General features: G+C 37.7%; 3 protein-coding genes across 8 annotated transcripts in view; 2 read left to right on the forward strand and 1 right to left on the reverse strand.

The window, feature by feature from the left end:
* Nucleotides 1-823: 823 nt before the first annotated feature.
* Nucleotides 824-2,468, forward strand: LOC117235115 (syntaxin-17). The gene is made up of 5 exons (XM_033496849.1): nucleotides 824-1,238; nucleotides 1,305-1,500; nucleotides 1,578-1,789; nucleotides 1,857-2,073; nucleotides 2,146-2,468. Exons 1-5 carry the CDS (start codon nucleotides 1,107-1,109, stop codon nucleotides 2,292-2,294), a joined length of 906 nt encoding a protein of 301 aa, XP_033352740.1. The 5' UTR covers nucleotides 824-1,106; the 3' UTR covers nucleotides 2,295-2,468.
* A 4,501-nt stretch (nucleotides 2,469-6,969) lies between these two features.
* On the forward strand, nucleotides 6,970-10,081 carry LOC117235129. The gene is made up of 2 exons (XM_033496873.1): nucleotides 6,970-7,050; nucleotides 7,416-10,081. Exon 2 carries the CDS (start codon nucleotides 7,416-7,418, stop codon nucleotides 9,978-9,980), a length of 2,565 nt encoding a protein of 854 aa, XP_033352764.1. The 5' UTR covers nucleotides 6,970-7,050; the 3' UTR covers nucleotides 9,981-10,081.
* Nucleotides 10,082-11,460: 1,379 nt separating this feature from the next.
* The window catches only part of LOC117235250, a 305,200-nt gene continuing 292,654 nt past the window's right edge, over nucleotides 11,461-24,006 (reverse strand). For 3 of the 6 annotated variants that reach the window (XM_033497116.1, XM_033497117.1, XM_033497113.1), the window contains exons 14-23: nucleotides 17,228-17,675; nucleotides 16,607-16,859; nucleotides 16,195-16,270; nucleotides 15,933-16,106; nucleotides 15,446-15,817; nucleotides 15,133-15,276; nucleotides 14,832-15,045; nucleotides 14,636-14,752; nucleotides 14,315-14,521; nucleotides 11,461-14,227 (exon numbers count right to left, since the gene is read on the reverse strand). In XM_033497116.1, the coding sequence (XP_033353007.1) occupies nucleotides 14,001-14,227; nucleotides 14,315-14,521; nucleotides 14,636-14,752; nucleotides 14,832-15,045; nucleotides 15,133-15,276; nucleotides 15,446-15,817; nucleotides 15,933-16,106; nucleotides 16,195-16,270; nucleotides 16,607-16,859; nucleotides 17,228-17,675 (2,232 nt within the window). In that variant the 3' untranslated portion in view covers nucleotides 11,461-14,000. The remainder of the gene's footprint in view (nucleotides 14,228-14,314; nucleotides 14,522-14,635; nucleotides 14,753-14,831; nucleotides 15,046-15,132; nucleotides 15,277-15,445; nucleotides 15,818-15,932; nucleotides 16,107-16,194; nucleotides 16,271-16,606; nucleotides 16,860-17,227; nucleotides 17,676-24,006) is intronic. The other 3 variants (XM_033497118.1, XM_033497115.1, XM_033497114.1) reach the window with 2 other exon arrangements.

Here is a 24,006-nt window from a genome sequence, read left to right on the forward strand (position 1 = left end):
AGGGGTGAATAGAACGGAGATGGACGGTGGGACGATGAAGGGACGAAAGAGAAGACTCGATTACACGTCACCGGCAGCCCAGAGCCTATTTGGTCGCAATCGGTTTTTCATTACCGAAAGCTTCATCGGCTTTATACCGAATTGTACATTCGGCAAGCCCTCGTGAAACTCATCAAGATCGTACGTCCTTTCGGAACAGCGTTTCGTGACTTTCTAGCTGGCGTTGAACAAGTAGCTATTGTTTAGGTAACTCTGATAGAACTCGAATTCGAGACGCATCGAAATTCTTGGTACAATTGCTAACTCAATGGTTGTTTGAAAAAAAATATGTAAACGGAATTTTCAGAGTCTGTATCTCTTCCTTTCTCTTTTTGCGTATTGTATCGTTTGAGGAAGATTTAAAAAATATTTGATCGGGGGAAGAAATTTTAGGAAAGATGTACATATGTAAATGGAGTATTGAAGAGTATCTGGAATTCGATAATTTAAAAAATATTTGCAGCCTTTATTGTTACAATTTTCTATATTATATGGTCCACTTATATTAGGTAAATGAACAAATCCGAAATATAAATAGTAACGTGGATGGAAATCATAAGTAAATAAATTTCAATCTAAAATAAATAAATTGAAAGTACATCTTAGTAATTCATAAAGTGGTTTCGTTTCAACATTTGAACGAATATTATTTTAACCAAAAACAATGTGCATGCTGCCATCTACTCTCGATAGAACGAGTCATTGCGAATTAACTATTCAAGAAAACTAATACAGATGGCGATGACATCATCTCAATGTTTGCAAGCGTAGTACGTCTCCTATAACTCCTGTATTTAGTCAATGGTTTGACTTAGGAATACTCAACTGATTTATTATTTGGTTTTCGTGTTCCGCATAATACAAAAATAAATTGATCGTGTAAAAAATTATTTTAATATCTAACGATATAAATACTTCATATTTTATACAAAAAGAAGTTATTAATATATGTTTTACAATAACAAGTAACAAACTGATAAAAAAATCTTCGAAGTATCATGTCCAGGGAATTACTAAAACACTAATGTAAGTGACAGATAAAAATTTGAGACAATAGATATAAAAATATGTCGTCTTGGACTGAAAATGTTGCAATAAAGCAACCTATTAGGCGCTTGGAGATCCAAATTAATAACTTCAATGTGGCCATACCACATCATGTTAACTTATTAAAACGGCATAAAAGTAACATTGAAAAAGTAAGTATTAAATTAGGTTATCTTCTAAGTTTTCACGTAAGTTCACATAAATTCTTGTTGTTACAGTATCGAACACAACATGAGTGGGAAAAGATGAATAGAGAACACATAAATGTAGCTAGGATTATAAAACAGCTTAAAGAATTACTATATCAAATGGATACTTTAAGAGCTCATGTTCTCGATTCTGACATTAATCAGTTTGATAAATTAACTGGCAATGCCCGTACAAGTATCATGAATGCAATCAGAGAATATATGGGTGAAATAAAATTATATTTATATATCACTCACATCATCTGAGGTCACGGTTTGAAGACAATTTATATGTATTCGTAGAACTACAGCTGAATTTGCCCATGTCACAACCAGAGTCACCCAAAGAAGAAGATCAACCCAAAAGTCATCCACTTGACGACACATATATCCAACTCCAGAAAGAACAGCAAGAGCTGCAGCATCAGGAGGCATGTCTGCATACTTGGAACACCTTGCAAGAAGATATACATCAACTTCATCAATTATTTCTTGACTTTAACAAAATTGTTGATGTAAATTTTTTAGTTTATTCAGACTTATCTTTTTGGCTATATTATGATTTTCTACTTATATAATTAGGATCAAAAGGAGCTAGTAAATGCAGTAGAAGACAACATAGAAGTAACAAATGTGAATGTAACAGAGGGTGAGAAATTCCTTCAAAAAGCTGCTAGGTACAAAGTTACTATGTACCCTTTAGCAGGAGCTGTAATTGGAACTTGTATTGGTGGACCGGTTGGTTTACTAGCTGGATTAAAAGTCGGTGGTCTAACTGCATTAGGTTGTGGTATTTTAGGTAAGTTCCACTACCATTAAACACTCCTACAATCTGAATTCATGATATTTACATTATATATTATATATTCAGGATTTACTGGAGCATCCATAATAAAGAAAAAGGAGATAGAAATGCAAAAATCGAGATCAACGGAGGGGCACAGTTTAACTGAGCAAAAATCTGTGCAGAAATCAATATCTTTACCTGAGAACTTACAAGAAACTAAGAAGGAGTTGTGACATATGCCAAAATGTGATATTAGCGATAAAAGTAAAAGAAAGAATGCCTGCAGTGTCGTTTAGCCTCAAAACACTGATATTAATAATTCAATACGTTTTTAAAGATTTAGGGATTCTTTGTATTTATTCTGTATATAAAACAGGAATATTTTACAAATTATTATTATTATTAGGGATATTATGACTAGATATTTCTATAAAAATAACTTGTGATTTATGATAAATTTTTTTAACTGCAACACGTGACAAACCTATTAAGTTATGTGTTTAAGAAAAACATTGTAAATTAATTACGAAATTTTTTGCCGGGACCAAATTTTATTATTAAAATTACTAAGATTCTTAACAAAAATTTCTTTGCTTTGCAAAAAGTAAATTTTTTTATACAATTCTATGAAACATCAACACACATATATATATATATACACGTTATATATTGCATATGCTATATGCTATATATATATATTGCATATAGCATATAGATTATTCTCAATAATGATATTAACCAAACAAATGCGATTAGATAGGGTTATGTTATTGCAAATATTACGTCGAAAACGTACATATATAGAAACAATTAAATACTTTTTCACTGAAATGTACTTACAATGATATAAAACTTGTGTGTTATGTTGAGCAGGATCGACGTAATGGAGCACTCGCGACGCGCCTTTTATATGCTTCTTACATGTATCGTGGTGTTTACTCAATTACAAGGTATCGAGCCAACACGAAAACCGAAAGCCTATTGTTGCTTGTAAACAGTGTCTGCAAATAAACTAATATCACGAACGAATACCGAAACCGAACTTGCAATGAAAGTTTGACTTCGTGACTGCGCATAACGAAACGTCTCGATTTACTGCGCATCGATCGTTCGAACTACCATTGACTAAGTTCTGTGATAATACACTCGAAACATATTACAGAAGTATAGAATTCTATTACTTCATTTGCAAAATGACCTATTCTATACTATGTTTGTAATTTCATAGGAAAATTTAGTTTCAATTCAAACTAGTATTATACTAAATCGATAATGTCACATGCAACACGAAAATGGTGTGGGGGCAGGTGGCGACCGAAACATGGGACAAGAAAAAGCATTGAATGTCACATCATCTACTCTGTACCTCATCCATAATGACGCAATATTTTTTTCTTGTCCCAAGTTTTGAGGGTCACCTGATCTGCTTACCACTTTCGTGTCACATGTGACGTTATCGATAGCAGTGATAGACTATGCGCATAAAACGAATCTCCAACTTGCTATAATTTATTGTTATAAAGCATGTTCGATATTAACGTTTATATCATTATTTTTTAAAAATAATTTTTATTCTTTAACTGTAAAAAATTCAAAAGATTTTCCACGTAAAAGTTGTTTGATTTTATAGATAAAACATGAGAAATATTTTTCAAGGAAAAAAAGTAAAAACTCCTTGAGATAAAGGAGGAATCTTTAAAAAGTTAATAGCTTATAAAAACACATCCTAGTCTTAATTGTAAATTGTTTATTATGATATACATATGTATGTGCGGTGATATTGAATAGAACGTTTCAGATTGTGCAGATTCTGTCTGAAGTTCCTTTTAAAAAATGATGTAGCTACTGATTTGGATCAAATAAATCACCGGCAGCTAAACACTATCGTATTGTGTAAAATTATAGATATCAGTATGCTTATTTACAGAACCAACTATACTTTATAAAAATTAATTTCTGACGGGTTTTGCACAATTTGTACCTTTCTATTGGAGATCAATATTTCAATAAAAAGCTACACATTCGCATCCCTTAATAAATAATTTACATTAAAAGTACAACGTATTTTTATGAACTACTAGTTTAAGTTAAAACTTAGAGTTTTTCTTTCTTTTTCTTCTCCTCAAGATATTCTTATATTTTTTTCAAGTCAACACGGTTCGACGACCATCCATTTTAATTTTCCCATTATTTATGCATATCACCGAAAAAATGAAAAGGAGCCCAATTAAATTCATAATGGAGTCCTTTTTTTACAGTTTAATCGAAACTTTAATATCAATTTAATTTTTCAACTGATACCATTACATATCTTTTTAATTAACAACTTGTTACACATTTCAAGATACAAAAATACATATACACATATACATATACATATATATATATACATATATATATATATATAGAATAAAAGAATATACACATATACATATATATATATATATATATATATATATATATATATGGTGTGTGTGTGTAAATTACAATTTGTGGATATGTTTTTATCTATAAAATATCTGTGGCAACTCGAGTTCAGATACAATTAAAAACAATACAGATAAAGACTTAAAATCCATATCAGTAAGATTTTGATCTTTGAATTTTAATTTTGAGTATTTATCTGTTGAAGAACCAACGAATCTCAATTTCTTGCCGAGACATATTGTATCTTCACGAATTTTACTGTTATCGTTAAATAAATTAAACTTTCACGGTAAACAACGCATTCACTGTGACTAAATTAATTCCAAACCAATGCTTTTATTCTATAGGACGAGAAATAGAACAAAATAGTTTACTATTCACATTGTTACAAGTAGCATTCATACATTTAACACTGCTGAGTCCAACATTGTTTGTGCCGCATCTGTGAAAATAGTTTATCCAGTATGAATGCTTCACTGCGCAATGTTAGATAACATTAGAACATTAGATATTAAAATATTAAATATAAGAACATTAGAATATTAAAAACTTTATTAATAATCTTGAAAATGTGCAGAAATTCTGGACTAGTGACATAGAGCTGAGCGAAGTCTACAATGTCTTTTACAATGTAAGCGCAAAAAGATAAGCAGTAATTGCTCGTTGCAACAAAAAGTACTATTACTCAAAACTAATGTCTTATAACAATTACTATCCAATTTCATTTTCTCTACATTTTCTTTTTTTCTCACATCTAAAATATTCAGTTGTACAAATTTCCAACGAGCATGTTGGTGATGTCGAATTATGAATTTCATAATCGGGATCAATATCTATATCGATATTATTATCATCAGTACCCTCTTCATTGAAAAATAGAGCTTCAGATGATAATGACGGCGAGACTTGTTCACGATGCGTTATCAAATCAGTGATCGAATAAAACTGTTAAAATTTTCAATTAGCTATGCCATAATAGTAATTTTTTGATAGTAATTACCTTCTTCTAAAATAACAGTTATAAAATGAAGTGTATTCGCTGAAACTTTTATTCCACAAATTTTTGCCTAAATAGGAGAATTTTATTTTTGTAGAAGTAGAAAGGAGTTTCCGTTAAAGGGTGTTTTGGGAACTGACAATAAGATATTGGAATGCATTGTATTTTGATTTCAAAAAGAATGCCGGATGCGGGTTCAGTTTTGTTGGCGCTTGAATTCGATACAGAATCCATTAATAAACAAAACAGTACAAAATTATGCATAAACATACACACAATCATTTCTTGTCAAATAACGGTTTAAAGAAAAGACCACAGCTACTACAAATTCACTAAACATGCTGCAAAAAGAGTAACTACTAAAATGGACTTCAAATTTGATAATAACTAATTTATTTAATTGAAAAGGTATTTTAACACTGACAAATACGAAAAAGAGTATCTAGAAGTATTTCAGCATGTATATGTAAAAAATTTTTTAAGAAATGGTAGTGGGAAGGGGTAACTCGAAAATCATGAATTTTTCAAAAAATATTTTTGCGTAGTTTAATAGACACAATGAAACGAAGCAGCTTTTCTTTAACCTTTTTTTAGGTACCTTTCATCGTTCTTGTATATTTCACAAAAAGAAAAAGATTTTGGATCTTTTCAAGGGATGGTTACACCAAATCATGGCATGAAAAAATAGGGCTGTATTGCGGATAAGATAATTCACTTGTACCCAAAGAATTTTCTTAATTTTCGGGTTATATAATTGTCTTTATTGGTCACGAACAGATCAGATTTTCTAATTTTTAGCAGATTGTTTAGATACATCTTCACTTATTTATAGTTTGCTTGTTGATAAAAAATTTACATTAATAGAATTTTTGTAACGTCGAAAAGAATTATGGGTTACAAAATGTAATACTCTGCAAAGTTGCTTACGTATAATTTCAAAGACTGGTATATCAGTTGCATACTATCGGCATAAAAATCACAGTTCCAAGCAAGTATAATGGAAATAAAACTTGTTAATATTGCCGATATTACTATTTTAGATCGGTACTATTTTAATTTCAATTAAGTACACTAAAACATAAAACTAAACGATATTTCCCACAAAATAGCCAGCATAGACAAGTGGAAAGTGTCCTTTCTGTGTACATATCATATATTTTCATGTTGCTAACAATAGGTGAAAACAATAAAGATAATAAAAATAGTGAAAAATTGTTCACTATATTTCTTTATTTCACAAGTATTCAAAGAGTAATTATAGATAGTAAATAAGATTAAAGATCGATTCCACACCGTGAAGATCTCAATGTAGGCTGAAAATAAAAGTCACACGATGTTTGTTCTGGAAGTTTCACTGGTCTGTTAATTTTTCAGTGATAATCAAACACAACAAGCATTAATCTCTGCAAGTGCTGAGACACAGGTGCACGAATGATGAAATCTTATCTTTCATCCAGGTGCCCGATATCTTCTTCCATTTACTTGAATGCGTTTCAGTATATATAAAGGAGTCTAACTGGTAGAAAACACATCAAGTACAACAGTCATCCCACAAAGTGGTCAAGGTGAGTTTATGGATTGCTCTAAAATACACTTTTATAATATATCAACCATTTTTGTTACGAAACCTATTTATGATCTATTGTCTAAATGACTTTCTCAGTAAGTTAATTTTATACTTATTGGCATCCGAGCGATTTTAATTTCAAGTACTGCAAATAGACAAATACAATTTCGTCATTTGATAAATTCTACCGAAATTCATCAAATCTGTGCAAACAGAAACATTTTAACACGATCAACACTAATCCGATCTCTTTAAACACGTTAACATTTTATCCTCATTTTTACAACTGAAAATACATCTACTTTCAGTGTTTTCGCTTACCAATCAATAAAGCTTATCATTGAACTATCGTCCGTTTTACAGATGAAGCTCCTACTGGTACTGTTCACAACGCTCGTTGCGTTCGCAACAGCGAATTCTCATTACCAATCACCAAATTCGAGATTCCACTACGTTGCCATGTTACAAGCGAAAAACTTCGCCTCTGACGAACTATCCAGAGACATTCACGATTTCCTGAACCTGGTCGATGAGAACAAAATAATGAACATCGTTATGTCCTACCTGGAAGACGACGAAGTGCAGAGAGCAATCGAATACATGTACAGCGAAGCATTCCACGATTTGGTCCGCAAGGTCGAAGCTATGCCAGAATATCAGAATTTGGTGAGGTACATGGAAGACTCTGGCTTGGACATGAAAAAGGTGATTAGCAAAATCCACAAATTGTTCGGTATGGAAGACTACGTACCACCCATGGAATTCTCATCGATGAATACATTATCAAACCTTGGTGGATTGAAAGCTCTGTTCAACGCTGTAGAGGCTGCCCTCCCTTTGGACAAATTCACGGCCATGTACAATGAAAAGATGCACACCTCCCCTGCTTTCCAGAACTTCATGCAAAGGCTGCACTCCGACGAATTCCAGAGAATCGTCACCACGGTTTACCAATCACCAATCTTCCTGGAAATGAGACAGAAGGTTATCAACGACGGAGTGGATCTTGTACCAATCAGGGATTTCATCGAAAAGGTGCTTGGCATTCATCTTCCCAGAGTCGACTCCCGTGCCATGCTACGAGCGGAAATCTTCGCCTCTGACGAACTATCCAGAGACATTCACGACTTCCTGAACCTGGTCGACGAGAACAAAATAATGAACATCGTTATGTCCTACCTGGAAGACGACGAAGTGCAGAGAGCAATCGAATACATGTACAGCGAAGCATTCCACGATTTGGTCCGCAAGGTCGAAGCTATGCCAGAATATCAGAATTTGGTGAGGTACATGGAAGACTCTGGCTTGGACATGAAAAAAGTGATCAGCAAAATCCACAAACTGTTCGGTATGGAAGACTACGTACCACCCATGGAATTCTCATCGATGAATACATTATCAAACCTTGGTGGATTGAAAGCTCTGTTCAACGCTGTAGAGGCTGCCCTCCCTTTGGACAAATTCACGGCCATGTACAATGAAAAGATGCACACCTCCCCTGCTTTCCAGAATTTCATGCAAAGACTGCACTCCGACGAATTCCAGAGAATCGTCACCACGGTTTACCAATCACCAATCTTCCTGGAAATGAGACAGAAGGTCATCAACGACGGAGTGGACCTTGTACCAATCAGGGATTTCATCGAAAAGGTGCTTGGCATTCATCTTCCCAGAGTCGACTCCCGTGCCATGTTACGAGCGGAAATCTTCGCCTCTGACGAACTATCCAGAGACATTCACGACTTCCTGAACCTGGTCGACGAGAACAAAATAATGAACATCGTTATGTCCTACCTGGAAGACGACGAAGTGCAGAGAGCAATCGAATACATGTACAGCGAAGCATTCCACGATTTGGTCCGCAAGGTCGAAGCTATGCCAGAATATCAGAATTTGGTGAGGTACATGGAAGACTCTGGCTTGGACATGAAAAAGGTGATCAGCAAAATCCACAAATTGTTCGGTATGGAAGACTACGTACCACCCATGGAATTCTCATCGATGAATACATTATCAAACCTTGGTGGATTGAAAGCTCTGTTCAACGCTGTAGAGGCTGCCCTCCCTTTGGACAAATTCACGGCCATGTACAATGAAAAGATGCACACCTCACCTGCTTTCCAGAACTTCATGCAAAGGCTGCACTCCGACGAATTCCAGAGAATCGTCACCACGGTTTACCAATCACCAATCTTCCTGGAAATGAGACAGAAGGTCATCAACGACGGAGTGGACCTTGTACCAATCAGGGATTTCATCGAAAAGGTGCTTGGCATTCATCTTCCCAGAGTCAACTCCCGTGCCATGCTACGAGCGGAAATCTTCGCCTCTGACGAACTATCCAGAGACATTCACGACTTCCTGAACCTGGTCGATGAGAACAAAATAATGAACATCGTTATGTCCTACCTGGAAGACGACGAAGTGCAGAGAGCAATCGAATACATGTACAGCGAAGCATTCCACGATTTGGTCCGCAAGGTCGAAGCTATGCCAGAATATCAGAATTTGGTGAGGTACATGGAAGACTCTGGCTTGGACATGAAAAAGGTGATCAGCAAAATCCACAAATTGTTCGGTATGGAAGACTACGTACCACCCATGGAATTCTCATCGATGAATACATTATCAAACCTTGGTGGATTGAAAGCTCTGTTCAACGCTGTAGAGGCTGCCCTCCCTTTGGACAAATTCACGGCCATGTACAATGAAAAGATGCACACCTCCCCTGCTTTCCAGAACTTCATGCAAAGGCTGCACTCCGACGAATTCCAGAGAATCGTCACCACGGTTTACCAATCACCAATCTTCCTGGAAATGAGACAGAAGGTTATCAACGACGGAGTGGACCTTGTACCAATCAGGGATTTCATCGAAAAGGTGCTTGGCATTCATCTTCCCAGAGTCGACTCCCGTGCTATGTTATGAGCGAAGTTCTTTTACATTTGCATTTGTAACTCGGTTTTGTGACTAATTTAGAAATGTAACAAATTGTAGTAATTTAGTTTGTATTAAATTTTGCAAGCTTACTTTATGTGATATATTGATTTTCCTTCAAAAAGGTAAAAATGCATCAACTTATCTATACTGCGCATGTTGTATGTACTGCATACACTGTACATATAAATTTAGTTTGAACATATTTCAAAGAATTCCCTTAATCTTTGCAAAAGCGAAGGTAGTTTAGACTTTGTATCTGGTAGAGTACACTGGGTTGCATTATTTTATTTTCTCTCCTTGTTCATATGTTATTTTTCCTGTCTTTATCTCACCTCAATTTTACCAAATAGTTTCCGTTTACCTTCCTTGAAATCTTTTCTTTCGCGTCTAGTCATCTCTCATTTTCTCTTTTTGTCGTTCCTCGCCTTGTTCGAATCATTTCTCATTGGAATCATCTTTTCTCCTAATTGTTGTTTACATTCCATTCTTCGAGTTTCGTAGATTCGAGTGACATTTTCCTTATCTTGCGCTTTCTCAGTCTTCTAATGGCTTCCTCCTTCTTGCGAACACGCCAATGGCAAGTTTAAAGACTTATTAAAATATAACAATTTTAAATAGAGGAGCAGCGTGGATCAGCTTGTTTTTTCCCTTCCTGTCCTCCCGCTGGTTCTCACAGTGAAAGTTACTTTCCTTTTAAAAGTTAACGCCATGTGCTCGAACACGGTCCTTTTTTTATCAAATAACTGCCGTTGCTACTTGAGGCCATTCGTTGCCCGCGGTGCTTTTTTGCTCTCTTCCTCGATCAGCGAAATTTCCGCAGCATTAACGAACCACTGTCGTTTCTAAATAAATTATATTTAAAAAAAGTTATATTTATAAAATGGGTCGCTTACCAGCTTCCATCCGTTTCCGCCGGATCAAATCAAAAATCACTTTGAGATGATTCAGATAAGTAAACGAGATTTTATTCCGACCTTCCTGTCAACTTTGATCCTTTATATTTTAGATAAACTGAGGTGCTGGACAAGCTAGAGTCTATCGGTGCCAGCAACTGTCATCGTCAGTAGGACTATAGCTATATGTATTGGGTTCATCGCTATCTTTATTCTTTATTGAATTGCGATAAAATAGAAGGAGCCCTTTGTTCTCTTATGTTCATCGTATCAAATCACAAAGAGCGTAGGAAACACTCTTTTTCATTTGTTCCATGTCGGTATTTCAGAACCTAAGGCAGAAAATCCCATTTAATGTCACGTCTACCTTCTTCTTAATGCGTGATATACATGTATATTCAGTTCAATCATTGACTACTATAAAATCACGTTCAAACTACTGTCGCATGTTATGTTTAAATTTCATACGCCGATTTTTAGAGTATACGTAATGTAAAGTAAGTAACCGTTCTTCAAATACAACACTAATTTAAAAACAAGGTATAGGACAACGAGATAAAAATGAAAGGTTTAACTTCGCTACAAAAGGCACCCAATACGGTATATTTAGCAAGTAATAAAATACATCGGTGTTAGACACAGTACAATACTGAAATAATCATGTTATTAATGTAAATATATAATATATACATTTCGTTATAATGATGCGGATACTTAAATCTATAGACTAAAATGATCTACTTAAAAAAATATTAATAAATATCTACGAGCGTGTACAATTAAGTGACTATCGGTATCTTAAGGTACCGTGTTATCCCTTATTATCTCGTCGTTTAATTCGACATCCCAAATTCAAAAGCAATACCAAACAAAGAATCGCGGAGAAAATAGAAAATTATTTACTTTTTGTCTCGCTTAGTGTCACTTTCGAAGAGCGGGATGCTCAGCCGGATGCACCGATTTTATATGGCATGCTCTCGATTTTCTTCCTCGATACATCGAACATTCGATAAATTTCGATTCTCGAAAATAATTCACGGTGTGTATGGTATAATACAACTAAAAGTACGACTCGCAAATAATAGTAAACGATACGTGGGAGTGCATCAGACTGTGCCGGGACATAAATTTTTCTCATACCGAACTATCGTCTACAACTACATTTTCTAAATACCTTAATTCTTTTTCGATCGATCCCAAATTACAAACTAAACGAAGTTTTGGTCACTGTCCATAAGGTATCATTCAAAATACCTTGGCAGACCTTGGCATTAACAATGGCTTGATCAACTGACTCGCTTGAAAGCAGCGTAACAATACAGAATTATATAACGGGATAATTGCTGATTGCTACATGCGCCAACGTGATTTTCCTTTCTTCGGTCGCTAGCTCAATGAGCACGTGACTATGTTGGTCGGAACCTGTACAGGTGATTGTGTGCTCTTGATTGAAGTTTTTAGATGGAATATGACGCAAAGCTCTTTATCGCATATACTATTTAATTACAGCACAACGAGATTGTATATTACGGCGATGTACGAATTCCATTTTGTGCTACAAGCATCAGTCAACGAACCATAATCGAACCTGCACAGTTACAAACGTCAAGCTTCTCGAGCAAAAAGAAATTGGCATGAGGAATGCGCGTTATGTATGAAGGGTCTTCAGTTAAGCTCAATCTAAGCTTCCCTAAGACGTCCACATAGTGAAACGAGAGAAAAACATCGCTCAAACGTAACTTACTTCTTTTGCTTTGTAAATAAAAAAAGAGAAAAATAGAGAAAAAGAAAGAAAGAAAAAGAAAAAAGTGAGGGTAAAATTTGGCTTTCGTGTACAGGCCAGAGTTAGATTTACATCTACAGGTGATAAAAGGTTTTACAAATGACTGACATAAAAAGAATATAATATTATATATATTTAATATATAATCTGGAAATAATATTTAGACTATCGGTTATATTACTTGCGGCTATGTCGTATAAACCTTTAATATTACATTATATTACAAAATGGTATGTATGTGTGCGCATTGTTTTGACATTCCTGAAGGGATGCGTTCATTTATGGTCGGAAGCGCATTCGACAAGGAAACGAACAATGATCTTGGCAACTAATGGAATACCTGAAGAGAAGACGAAACGAGAACTAGTCTTCAGGTGTTTCATTAAAAAAAAAAAAAAGAAAAAAAGGAAAGGAAAAAATAATCTGCGTATTCTCGAACTGTGACGTTATTTAACGATAACGTCCTCATTTCGTAATAAGCGCGAACACAATGTGGACATGGAATATCGATATTTATTCACTACGCATATAAATAAAGTATAAAAGTACCATAAACGAATGGTCGGTAAATCCAAGATAATATTCTCAGTCGCTGATTGATCAGGAATGCCAATGTTAATGAGAGTTAATGGCAACCGGTGTATGCTGTTTACAACACTGCAGCACATCGTGAAGCATGCAGCCATACACATATAGATTCTGTCGGAACACATCTGTATCTATGATCGTTCTCTTGAGCACGTTGGTGGATTCGAGGAGATAGTATAAGAAAATACACGTCGCCGTTACTTCTGAAAAATCAATGGTTTATAAAATTCAGACGTGACAACTATATATGCGATCGCCTAGATCAATGAAATTCGAAGCGTATCAAAAGATAAATTCACTTGAAAGTTGAGCTCTCTGGGACACAAGGTATATTGTGGGTGTTTAGGGTGTGTCTGTGTATGTGTATGTGTGCCTCTTTGCGAACTCTGTCACATAAAACAGGATTCACATTAAACGTTTTGCAACAGACGCTCGTGACGGAACTCACGTGATAAGCGTAATGCAGCGATCTATTGGACTGTGTTTACGGCGTTGTTACATGCCATCTTATAGCTCGTGGTCATTCATCGAACTACGATTGCCCAAGAAAAATATGCGCTCTAGTACTCTCTATCCAGTTACACGCACGTGGTCGTCGCCACTTTCCAATGAAAAATTTTATGCAATTCGAGTGAGTCACACTGCATTCACTATAAGACAACTTGCAAGTGAATCGACAACACGTATGTATATAATATATACTCTTTTATATCAGAGCCGTGCCGCCCTTTTCAGGGGTGACACTTATAAATTAATGGACATGTCTTGGTCGTAAGGGGTGAGATTCGTATCGGACGAAGAAGCCGAGGTAACTGTTGCTGTCGCGGTTGCGCTGGTCGGTGATTGAAGAGGCGTCGACGTCGTTGGTAGATGGGACGTGGGACTTTCTAGAGTCGAGTTCCAGTGACTTCTCTCAGTTCCATCGCCACCATCATCCGAAACGATTGAAATATCGGCTATTATGCCGCTTTCTGCAATCCACACAATGGTAGTATAGACAGGAATCTTATAGAAACTAATACACCATAATATATATGGAAAGAATGTTATACACGTACCAACACTGCACTGACTGTTGAGCGTAGTACTACGATGATGAGGTCGAGGACTTGTATCCAAACCGAGATTCAACGTCGTCGGGGGGCCGCTACTTCCGCCGCTACTCGATGACGAACTTACGGAAATTACACTGTGCGGCCTCCTGCTGCAGCGTCCCGAGTCCTCTGACATTGATACCGCTATCGAGTTTCTAAATCTAGGTGCTGCTTAATAGCAAGCAATTAAATTAATAGCTATACAGATCTTTCTTCGTAGGTGATTTAATATTATTTAAAGTCATGAAAGATCATTCCATTCAAAATAATCGATCGTATACCTACTTTTCGAGAGTTGAGCTACACTGATAGAACGATCATTGATCTGATCCGCGCTAGGCCTAATGTCCAAACAAGGTTTATTTCCGATGCCCATGCTCGACATCTCTGCCAGGCGCACTTCTGTCATCACAAAAGGCGTTCTCGTTAAGTCGGCCCGCAAACACGGTTGCAGGAAGCTATATTTCAAAACGTAGCGTACCTCTGTTTCGCAGCGCCTGTTTCCATAAAAGGTTGCTCAGTTCCTCCGTCCAGGCTTTCTTAATGTCCTCGCTTGCACACTGCAACGTGTACGTGTCGCCTGGTTTCCTCTTGCGGAACCAAATCTCGAACTTCGTAGGTGAGTCCGCGATTACAGCGGTCAACCCGATGTCCGTCGTTTTGATGCTGTGCTTATAGATGTAAATATCGAGGTTCTGAAAAGACAAGCAATTTCATCATTTGTATATCGCACAACGAGCAGATCGGTAAACTACATGAAGTAAATTAAGCAGCTGTCTCACCTTTCTGTCGGGGAATCTTCTCGCTTTGCTGAAGAGAATAAGGTCTTCGAACAGGAAAACTTGTCGCAAGCATTTCTTGCCTTTACCCTGCCACACCAAGAACTCGTTTTGACGAAGTAGTCTGCCCTGCTCTTTCACGTTCACCTACAATTTACGTAAATTTTACCGTCTATAGAATCCTGTTACTACGACAAAGAACGACTCTCCATTGCCATTATTGACACGATTGTTTCTTCTACTATTTATTACATTATTATTTAGTTACAATATCATGTCTCTAGAACAGTATTGTATATTAAATACGTGGACATACATCGCAATCTCGAAGGGAATCCATCGCCAGCAGGTCGTTTCCGTGACGTAGTTGGAATCGTACCATCTGCTCAGCCGCCCTCAAGTCCGCCTCCCCTTCGACCATCGGCTTCATACCGTCGTCCTTCTCATCCTTCTCGTCTTTACCGGACATTTGTTCCGAGAGATCGGTGCCCGCTTTGACCAGCTGCTGTAGCAGTAGCGCGTACTTTCCCATTCGTTGAACCGGCTTCAATAGGTAACTAGCAAGGTCCATCTTGTCACCGAGCTCGAGTTGCTTCTGCTTGAAGAACGCGGTGCCGTACTCGGCCATCAGGGAGTCGGAATTTGGTTTGTTCTTGTTGTACAGTGCATAAAGGTAGAATTTTTTCTCCTGCAATGTGAATGTAACGCAAAAGCGATGATCAGTAAAGTAAAACATTCAACACAAAGAAGATAAATTTAAGAGAAGATCTAGGAAAGAATTTGAAAGAAAGAAAAAGACTCACGTGTCTGAGGAAGCATTGTCCCACGTTCATTGGCGACTGTTCGCACTGTTCCAGTTCCCGTAGGAAATGCTGACTATGAAACTCGTATATCTTCTCGACGTTACCGAAGATCACGTTGCGTTGTCCCCTGAGCGCCTGAGGAATGTCCTCCCTCACCAGCTCCGGAATATAATTCTTTTAAAAACAATGATAAACGTTAATCACGATATCAGCAAAATACGATGCGACGCGTATGTTAAGCGATACGAAGCAAAACAGTTACCTCTATTATATACTCGAGAGACTTTACGTAGTCCCGCTCGGTCTGTATCATTTCCCTCATTATGAGCAGTATTGTCCTGCAAGGTGAAATTCCTCGTTAACCACGTTGCCGCGCATGTAACAATTCCGCATAATCGCACGATAGAATTATTATAGATAAATACTGTTAACAAGGCTGAGCCGAGGAACACGGAAAAAGAATCGAAAACGTAACGAGAAATCCGCTATCTCTCACGCGGGGTTTGAACACATTGAGAAACTTTTATATTCCTAGTGAAAAGCTTTTAACGAGAATGTTAATCAGGTTAGCGATAATAACAATGCCAGTTGCACAGCACTTGCATATACATTCAGACTACTAGAATAGTAAAAAGAATATTACTTTGAAATAAAACAGAATTTTTATTACGTACTTTTTGGCCTTCATTCCAGGAGCAATGCTGGCAGCTCTGTGAAGGTGTGAGTTCACCGGTGGCTTGACCAGCCTTCGTGGAGCAGGGCTTCGGGGTGGCGTTCGCGGAGGAGAGCAATCGAGCAGCTGTTCGGCGCTCTCTCGAAGCTCCGCGATGTTGTCCAGTACCGGTCGACCGCCGCTTCCTGCCGATCCTACACTCTCCATGGGACAAGCGTACGATGCGCTGCTGTCGCTGTCATCCCACGAAGTTCCTGGAACAGTCGTAGCACATTGCAGTGGAGACACTTCCAAGGAACGATCGGGGTAAGTGAATGAATCTTGGAATATTTTCAGCTTGTACTCTTTTTGCTTTATCTCGGTATAGTTCTCATATCGTGTTTCGAACGTTAAACGCGGACAAGGTTATACAACTTATAAATGGACGTTCACACGCACTTAATTTTTATCAATTTTAAGTCTAAAACACAAATACCGTGAATGATGGATCGTTCTATATTATCTAAATAAAAATATCCTTTTGTGTTTAACAAGAATAATATTTTATGTGTTCTAACGCATATAATAGCAAACATTATGAGCATAAAGTAAATAGGTAGTAAAGAGCAAGAGATCTACGTACTCTTCGTCAAACTGTCCTCCCAGGAGGTAGCAGACTCCGAGGCGGCGAAGGATCTCCTCCTGGCTGGACTGCCAGGTGCGGAAGTCGTCCTCGCCATTTCCAGCGCTTCCGCGCACTTGTTCCTGGCGATGCGGCATTGTTCCAAGAGGATCTCGTTACCGAGCTTCTCGGCGAGCGCCATCATTTCCGTGAAATGCTCGGGAGGCAGGGGTGGTCTGGCCATCAGAAACTGCTGGGCCCCCCGTTCGCCAGCGAGACGAGCCTCCTGGGCCCACTCGTACGCCCGATCCTGAAGCAGGCAACATCTCGATGTGTCTTCGAGGTATTCGCGCCTGTCCTCCAGACGGGAACCGAATCCTCGAAGGTGATGCTTCAAGGATCTCGCGAGTTCGCGAAGTCCACTCGCACTCGCCGCCTCGGCAAGGTCGCTTCCTTTGTCAAGATGTCTCTGTAACAAAAAATGGTAATTCGGTGATACTTTATCGTTATTCTAATCGTCAGTTATGATCGAGATATTAATTCATTAAATACACCATTGTTTACTGCAAAAGAATTTATGAGTGTCAAAATTATACGTGGATTATACTAAATAATTCAGTTACTCCATTCACAGTATATATATACACATTGAATCAACATATGACTATGAGAAGATTCATTACTATAAAACAAAGAGATAAAGCAAACGACCATGTGATTCCACGCTATTTCTAGATTTATTGTTTCTCCTCGAATGCGATTCCCCTAGAACTGTGTTTGTTCAGATTTGCCATGAATACGATATTGTGTGTAAACACACGAAACTATTTCATCGGTCTGACCGTAACAAAAGAGAACAAAAGAGAACCCTGCTTCTTCGGTGGAAACGATATCCTGTTCTGAGCGAATCGAACTGGAACTCCCGCGGTGCAGTAGGGAACCGTGCCTAATGGCGGGACCATAAATCGACATATGGGGAAAGGAACGTAGCGATGAGCAAGGGAGCTCGTGCTCTTCGCTACAGGACATTGTCTATTTGTGCATGGAGCGAATGGGAGACTGTTTACACAAAACCTACTCCATTTATAATCTATAGCCTACAGAGTGTCCATCTATGATGAACTATTCTTTCACAAGGAATATAAATTATATTCCAAGCAAATATTTATATGGATAACAGTAATTTAGAACTTGAAAAACTTACAGAAAAATTTATAGGTTCTCACGTTTCAGAAATTTACAATGACTTTCATTGTTCGAATGATGAAACGTTTTACATGATATCTATCATACTTTGATTTTGACGTAATATAATGATATCCAACGAGACTCGACAAAAAACTCGATTTCAGCGATCGATTTTCAATACGTCGCGCTGGAATAACTACCATTATCCCTTACGCGAGTGAAGCGTGAAATCCCGTTGGACATGGATTGGTAACATTCTGGAACAAGAACAATTTCGGTAGAGTGGCCATGTCGAAAATGCATCACGTTTCACAGTACACGGGTTGAATCATATGTCAAAACTATGAACAAGATAGATGTCTCGTGCAACCGTTCGGTTCGCGATCTTGACGATCTAATATTCTTCTTCGAACGAATACAATCCATCAATTTCCTGATTTCCTAAACGAACGAATACTTTGTACTTGTTCGTGAGCATTGCGATTTGGATTAACGATCGAACTTCAATCATGAGTTTGCAGGGTTGATCAAGGTAATTTTTGAAAGTTTCCAAAAGTTGGGGAGATCGCTAGAGATACAAAATATTTAGAAAATTGAATTAGAGCGACGAATTGTTCCATTTCCGTTGGCAGAAGTACACTTGGATCAAAGTTTCTACGTTTCGCGCTTCACGGTCGACTGAAAGCATCACTGGTACAGGATCCCGAAGCTAGGGGAAGAAATATCTCGTCTCCGCTTTCTGTATCTACCCTCTCCTCTTGGACACGTGGCAAGATCCCTTCTTAAGCCGTCGGAAATGGTTCTCTCTGCTCTTGGAACGAAGGATCGCGACACGTGCAACGGTGCACGTTAACGAAGCATATCGAGAATATCGTTGAAATTCGTCCGTAGCTAACGAGCATCGTTAACAAACGCCGCTCTAAAATTACTCATTTCAACCGTATCGATATCGCTGGTATGTTATTGAACATTCGATACAACAGAAGTACGTACAATTCGTTACGTATTCGCAAAAGTATTCAGTGATCGCATGTCAGATTAGTTGTAAAATTACAGTTGTTAAAAGATTTTGCAAAAATCTGCAAAAATTACAAATACGTGGCGAAATATTACGTTCACGGAATAATCGAAATTATGAGTCAATTACGTAAGATTAGAAGTTTCCGTAAGTGGATATTATGTATTTCGATCTGATGTAACGATTAAAAGTCTCATAATATAATACTTCAATACCGAGTTTTATTCGAATTCTTCGCTGTTAGAAAAGAGGTATCATTAGTCTGTTAGCAGAATTTAGGTGATTATTATTTTATTTCATTTGATGGTTATTGTTTATATAGGACAGTATGTTTTATCTAGCTATAATACTTAAGTTCAGTTATACCTGTTCGATGGTATGGTGGCACTACAGAAAGTTTCCGATACAAACTGCGATATCGTAATCAGTACGGCGTCGACCTTTCGCACGACACGTCGATCGTTTGTAAATTCCTGCTTTTTACTCGGAAAATGTATTCGCTGATTTTCTCAGGTACTGTGTCTCTTTCTATCATTTCTTTTATTTATTCATCTTTTTATATTTTTGTATATTTACATTTGTCATATATACGTAAATATCCGCAGTGTAATTACAATATATGAAATGATTCATATATAATTATTAGAATAATTGATCTGTAACAACGAATAAATTATAAAACAGTTTATCTTAAACAAATTGCAACTTCGATATCTGGACACAAGGCAACCATTAATCAAAATTAATACACCAATACCACTGTACTAACTGTAATTGAAGTTTCAATTAGGATATTGAACTTCTCGTATACCGCTCGACCGATTATGAATGGCTGGCACGGTGCGTAAAATATTACCAAGGGAGACTGACAACGTTTCACCGTCGCGTTTAATCAACAAAATCATCCGAATGCGGGGCGTGTTCCCTCGTGGGCCAGTCTACGATCTTGCCAAACGGAAATCTCGAAATTCTGGTTGATTACTGATTTGGATTCGGGTAGAAATTTGCCCGCATCTTTACGAAACCGAGTGGCCCGCATTTAACAATACGAAAACGCACGAAATACATGCGCGATCAAGAATATTATCGTGTCCCCGATAGAGAAATCATTCTGCGTTAGTCTGGCGCAAGCAACGCCGCGAAAGTATGCGCGTACATACTTTATTTCGCTACATTTCCATATTTATAAGCGTCTGCACAGTTCGTTCGCGAATATTAACGTTTAATTAATTTACTCAAGACACGATAACCCGCTGCTTGAATTCTCTCGATCACCGTAACGGAGAGTTTTCGCAACGGGCAACAGAACGAATCTATTAACACGATTTTTGAAATTTTATTCATTTTATTCAACATTTAAAAGAAATTTTTCCTAATATGGCAGTTGTTATTAAACGACGGGACTTTCGTGCGGTTTTCATGCAACTATAAGCAGCACAGTTTTAATTAAAGATTTTCACAGACTACGATTCGAAAATACGGCTACATCGATAATGTCATTTTATTGCTTCCATTCACGATCTCATTATATTGATTCTACCGATATAAAAACAGGGGCAGATAGTAGCTAGAAAGGATTGTATGGCATATCTTAAGACACAAAGTTTAATCAAGAGTTCCATTAGTTACCACCATCCCTATAATTACGCTCGAAGAAAGAAATCACCGTAGACGTAACACGGGTGCATAAGATTTCGCAATTGATACGCATTACCTTTCTCATTTCCCGGTTATGTCTACTGTTCCTCCCACCGTAACGGACATAATCGAATATTATCATTAACCGCGGTTCTTGCTCACCATGTATACCTCAGAATTCTCTCCATTAAACAAACATACCGGTTACATAAATAAACAGCAATAGTCCATCATCTGCACGCGTATTTGGAACGCCTCGATGTACGCTGCCCGCAATTACGATCCATCGATCGTCATCGGTGGATCGTGACGCGACAAATGTCTACGGTTGCTATTGCGTAACGAGACTCGATCGGTGGACGCAACAGGAAAATCTCGGTGAACACCGAGCAGGTCGCGGCTGGTTATTATGGCGGAATGTAGAAAGGCGCCTCTCGTCGTGCATAATTGCCGAAGCGTGAAAGCAGATTAGCTAAAAACGTGACCAGCCGCGTGCACAGAGACCACGGATTGGAACAGTGAACCGTGTGCGCCCATTAATTGGTACGTATCGACGATTAACACGATAAATCGTCAATTAACGCGGTCTACGCTCGCGGTTTACACGACGATCCTTCATGAGAGTATAAAGACGATGTCTGTGTAACAGGATTACACTTTCTAATGAGATTGCTGAGTATTTCTGCGAATTCGAATGTTAGTTTCGTGATGTGTAATGAGATTCGATTGGAAACGCATGGCTTTATAACGGCATCTACGTGAAATGTTCTGGTGTCTGACGTTTTACACAAGAAGAATACACCTTTTGTTTTCAATCGAGAAATTGCAAGTTATGATCGCCTATCTCGAGATCTAATATCGTTGTGTAATTATTGTATATCGTTTGAAGATAGCTCTTTAGATATTTGCTTTTGATTCTTCTTTATTTGTAATAGGATAAATCTTGAACTTTCAAACAATTTGAGTAGTTAATTCCTATTATTTAAGTCGAATACTTACTGGCACGTAGACAAGCATCATATTGAAATACGAAGTGTACATTTATGTAGAATCTATACAATCTAGTTTACCACATAGCTAATAAATGATATGTAACGATCCGATAGAACGTTAAGTGCAATAACCGAAACACCTAGTGGTTTCCGTAACTTCAGTATTACCGCATCGATGCATACATATATAAAAACAATACGATTGAGAAAACACTGATTAAAAAGTAGGTTATTTACATAACGTGGCGTAAGAGAAGGCTTTTACGGGTCGGATTTTTATAATCGAAACCATTTGCTTACGAACCATATCCTAACATACTTAATCAAAACTTTCAATATTAGTCTCAATTAATAACGAAATATATTTCTACTAAGAAAAGTTGCATTCCATGAGAGTTATGCATCGAGGAGTACACAAATCTCTTGTCGACTTTCGAGCGCTATCAAACCCTTCTAATCGTCGCGTCCTCGACATGGCCCGTTTATCATCGACGCGTGTCGGCGCGCTTCCGCGTCTATGGACTTTCTTGTACAGCCGGGCGAAGTTGTTCTACCGGTAGTCGCGTAGCTTTTCAGAATCTCGACGAACGAACCGGACATGTTGACCGCGTCGCGTCGAGAAGATGTGCGTCGTCTCAGGTCCGGTTGCGAACGGTTTTCCTAGCCGAACCGGCCCGTTGAATTACGAAAAACGAGCTTCCATGGCACACGATATACCAAAGGCGCTACTGCAACCGAGGTTGTTGACCATCGTGGAATTTCATGCAAGAAAGTGCCACTTACCGGTCCCGCGAAAGCCGCCTGCGATCGGAATTTCGAGTCGACAATGCAGCGGGGCGGGAACTCAGTCTGCTTGTATGCTTGGTTCGTTGACACCTCTCTTAGGTGTGACTGATTGTCAGGAGAATTAATTCAGAGGGTACATAATTTTGTGTGTTTGCTTCTTGGAGTGCGGCTGGTATTTTTAAGCGTTGTGTCAAATATGAGCTCTTCACCTTCTCGTCTTTTACGAAACAGATCGTGTTAGACTTATGACTGCCAGCCATAAATGTTAGAACACTTATTTGTTACAATTATTAGAAAACCGTATCAATTTTTATCCTATTTAGTCTTGTATGAAATATGTAATATGAATGAGTAGATCTATAGTAAAGTGACTAGAAAATAAAAGCAGAGAAGAGCATTTAATTTGTACTACATATCAGCAGATGTGCTAATCCGTAATTTAAAAATGGAATCAATCAATTTGGCTACGCAGAGACTCATGCCTCACCAGTAGTTATAGGATTGATAATAAATATAGTTGTATCGTGACAGATTAATTATTCATCATATTTGAACGCGGTTTACTCATATTCTACGTGGTTTACCCTTTCCATTTACGAGGATTCAACATAAATATTTATTACTGTAAAGCGCGAAAACGAAGGTATGTCTTTCGGGGTGTGATTGGTATTCTTCGATCATTGGGTCAAATATGAGCTTTTCAAATTTTTCTCCATCCTTGGAGATAATTGTATATGATTACGTCTTGGCAGCGATTGTGGAATAGTCGATGAATAGATGCGTATCGTGAAAACTCAATTATTCAGCACATTTGCCCAGGCATCCCAGGAGGTTTACTCTTTCGTTTTACGAGTGATTCGCCGTGAATGTTTATGAGTGCGAACAAGCGTGAAAGCGTAGATTTCTGGTCAAGGTATCCACCAAGTCTAGGAACTCACTATTTGCACCTGCAGCGAGAAAGTACTAGCGGAATTTTCTTCAGAACTTGCTCGGTTACGTTCGAATCGATCGGAAGTGAAACGTCTAGCGTGGCCAAACAGCAATTTATTCGTTGCTTCAATGACAGACATTTCCTTCTGGCATTGAAACGATCTTCTGACACCAATCATCGAATTTTTGACGATTCCTAGAGCACGTGACTCGATGAAATTCTACATTTTTCTTCTTATTACTCTCCT

This window comes from Bombus vosnesenskii, unplaced genomic scaffold (assembly GCF_011952255.1).
Source record: "Bombus vosnesenskii isolate JDL3184/JDL3185 unplaced genomic scaffold, Bvos_JDL3184-5_v1.1 scf7180000013314, whole genome shotgun sequence".
NCBI lineage: Eukaryota > Metazoa > Arthropoda > Insecta > Hymenoptera > Apidae > Bombus > Bombus vosnesenskii.

Excerpts from the sequence above, each read along its gene's own strand:
- LOC117235115 (XM_033496849.1), top strand. The coding sequence starts at position 1,107 with ATGTCGTCTTGGACTGAAAATGTTGCAATAAAGCAACCTATTAGGCGC. Across the intron at positions 1,501-1,577 it reads TGCAATCAGAGAATATATGG|AACTACAGCTGAATTTGCCC; the intron begins GTGAAATAAAAT and ends ATGTATTCGTAG. Across the intron at positions 2,074-2,145 it reads ATTAGGTTGTGGTATTTTAG|GATTTACTGGAGCATCCATA; the intron begins GTAAGTTCCACT and ends TTATATATTCAG.
- LOC117235129 (XM_033496873.1), top strand. The coding sequence starts at position 7,416 with ATGAAGCTCCTACTGGTACTGTTCACAACGCTCGTTGCGTTCGCAACA.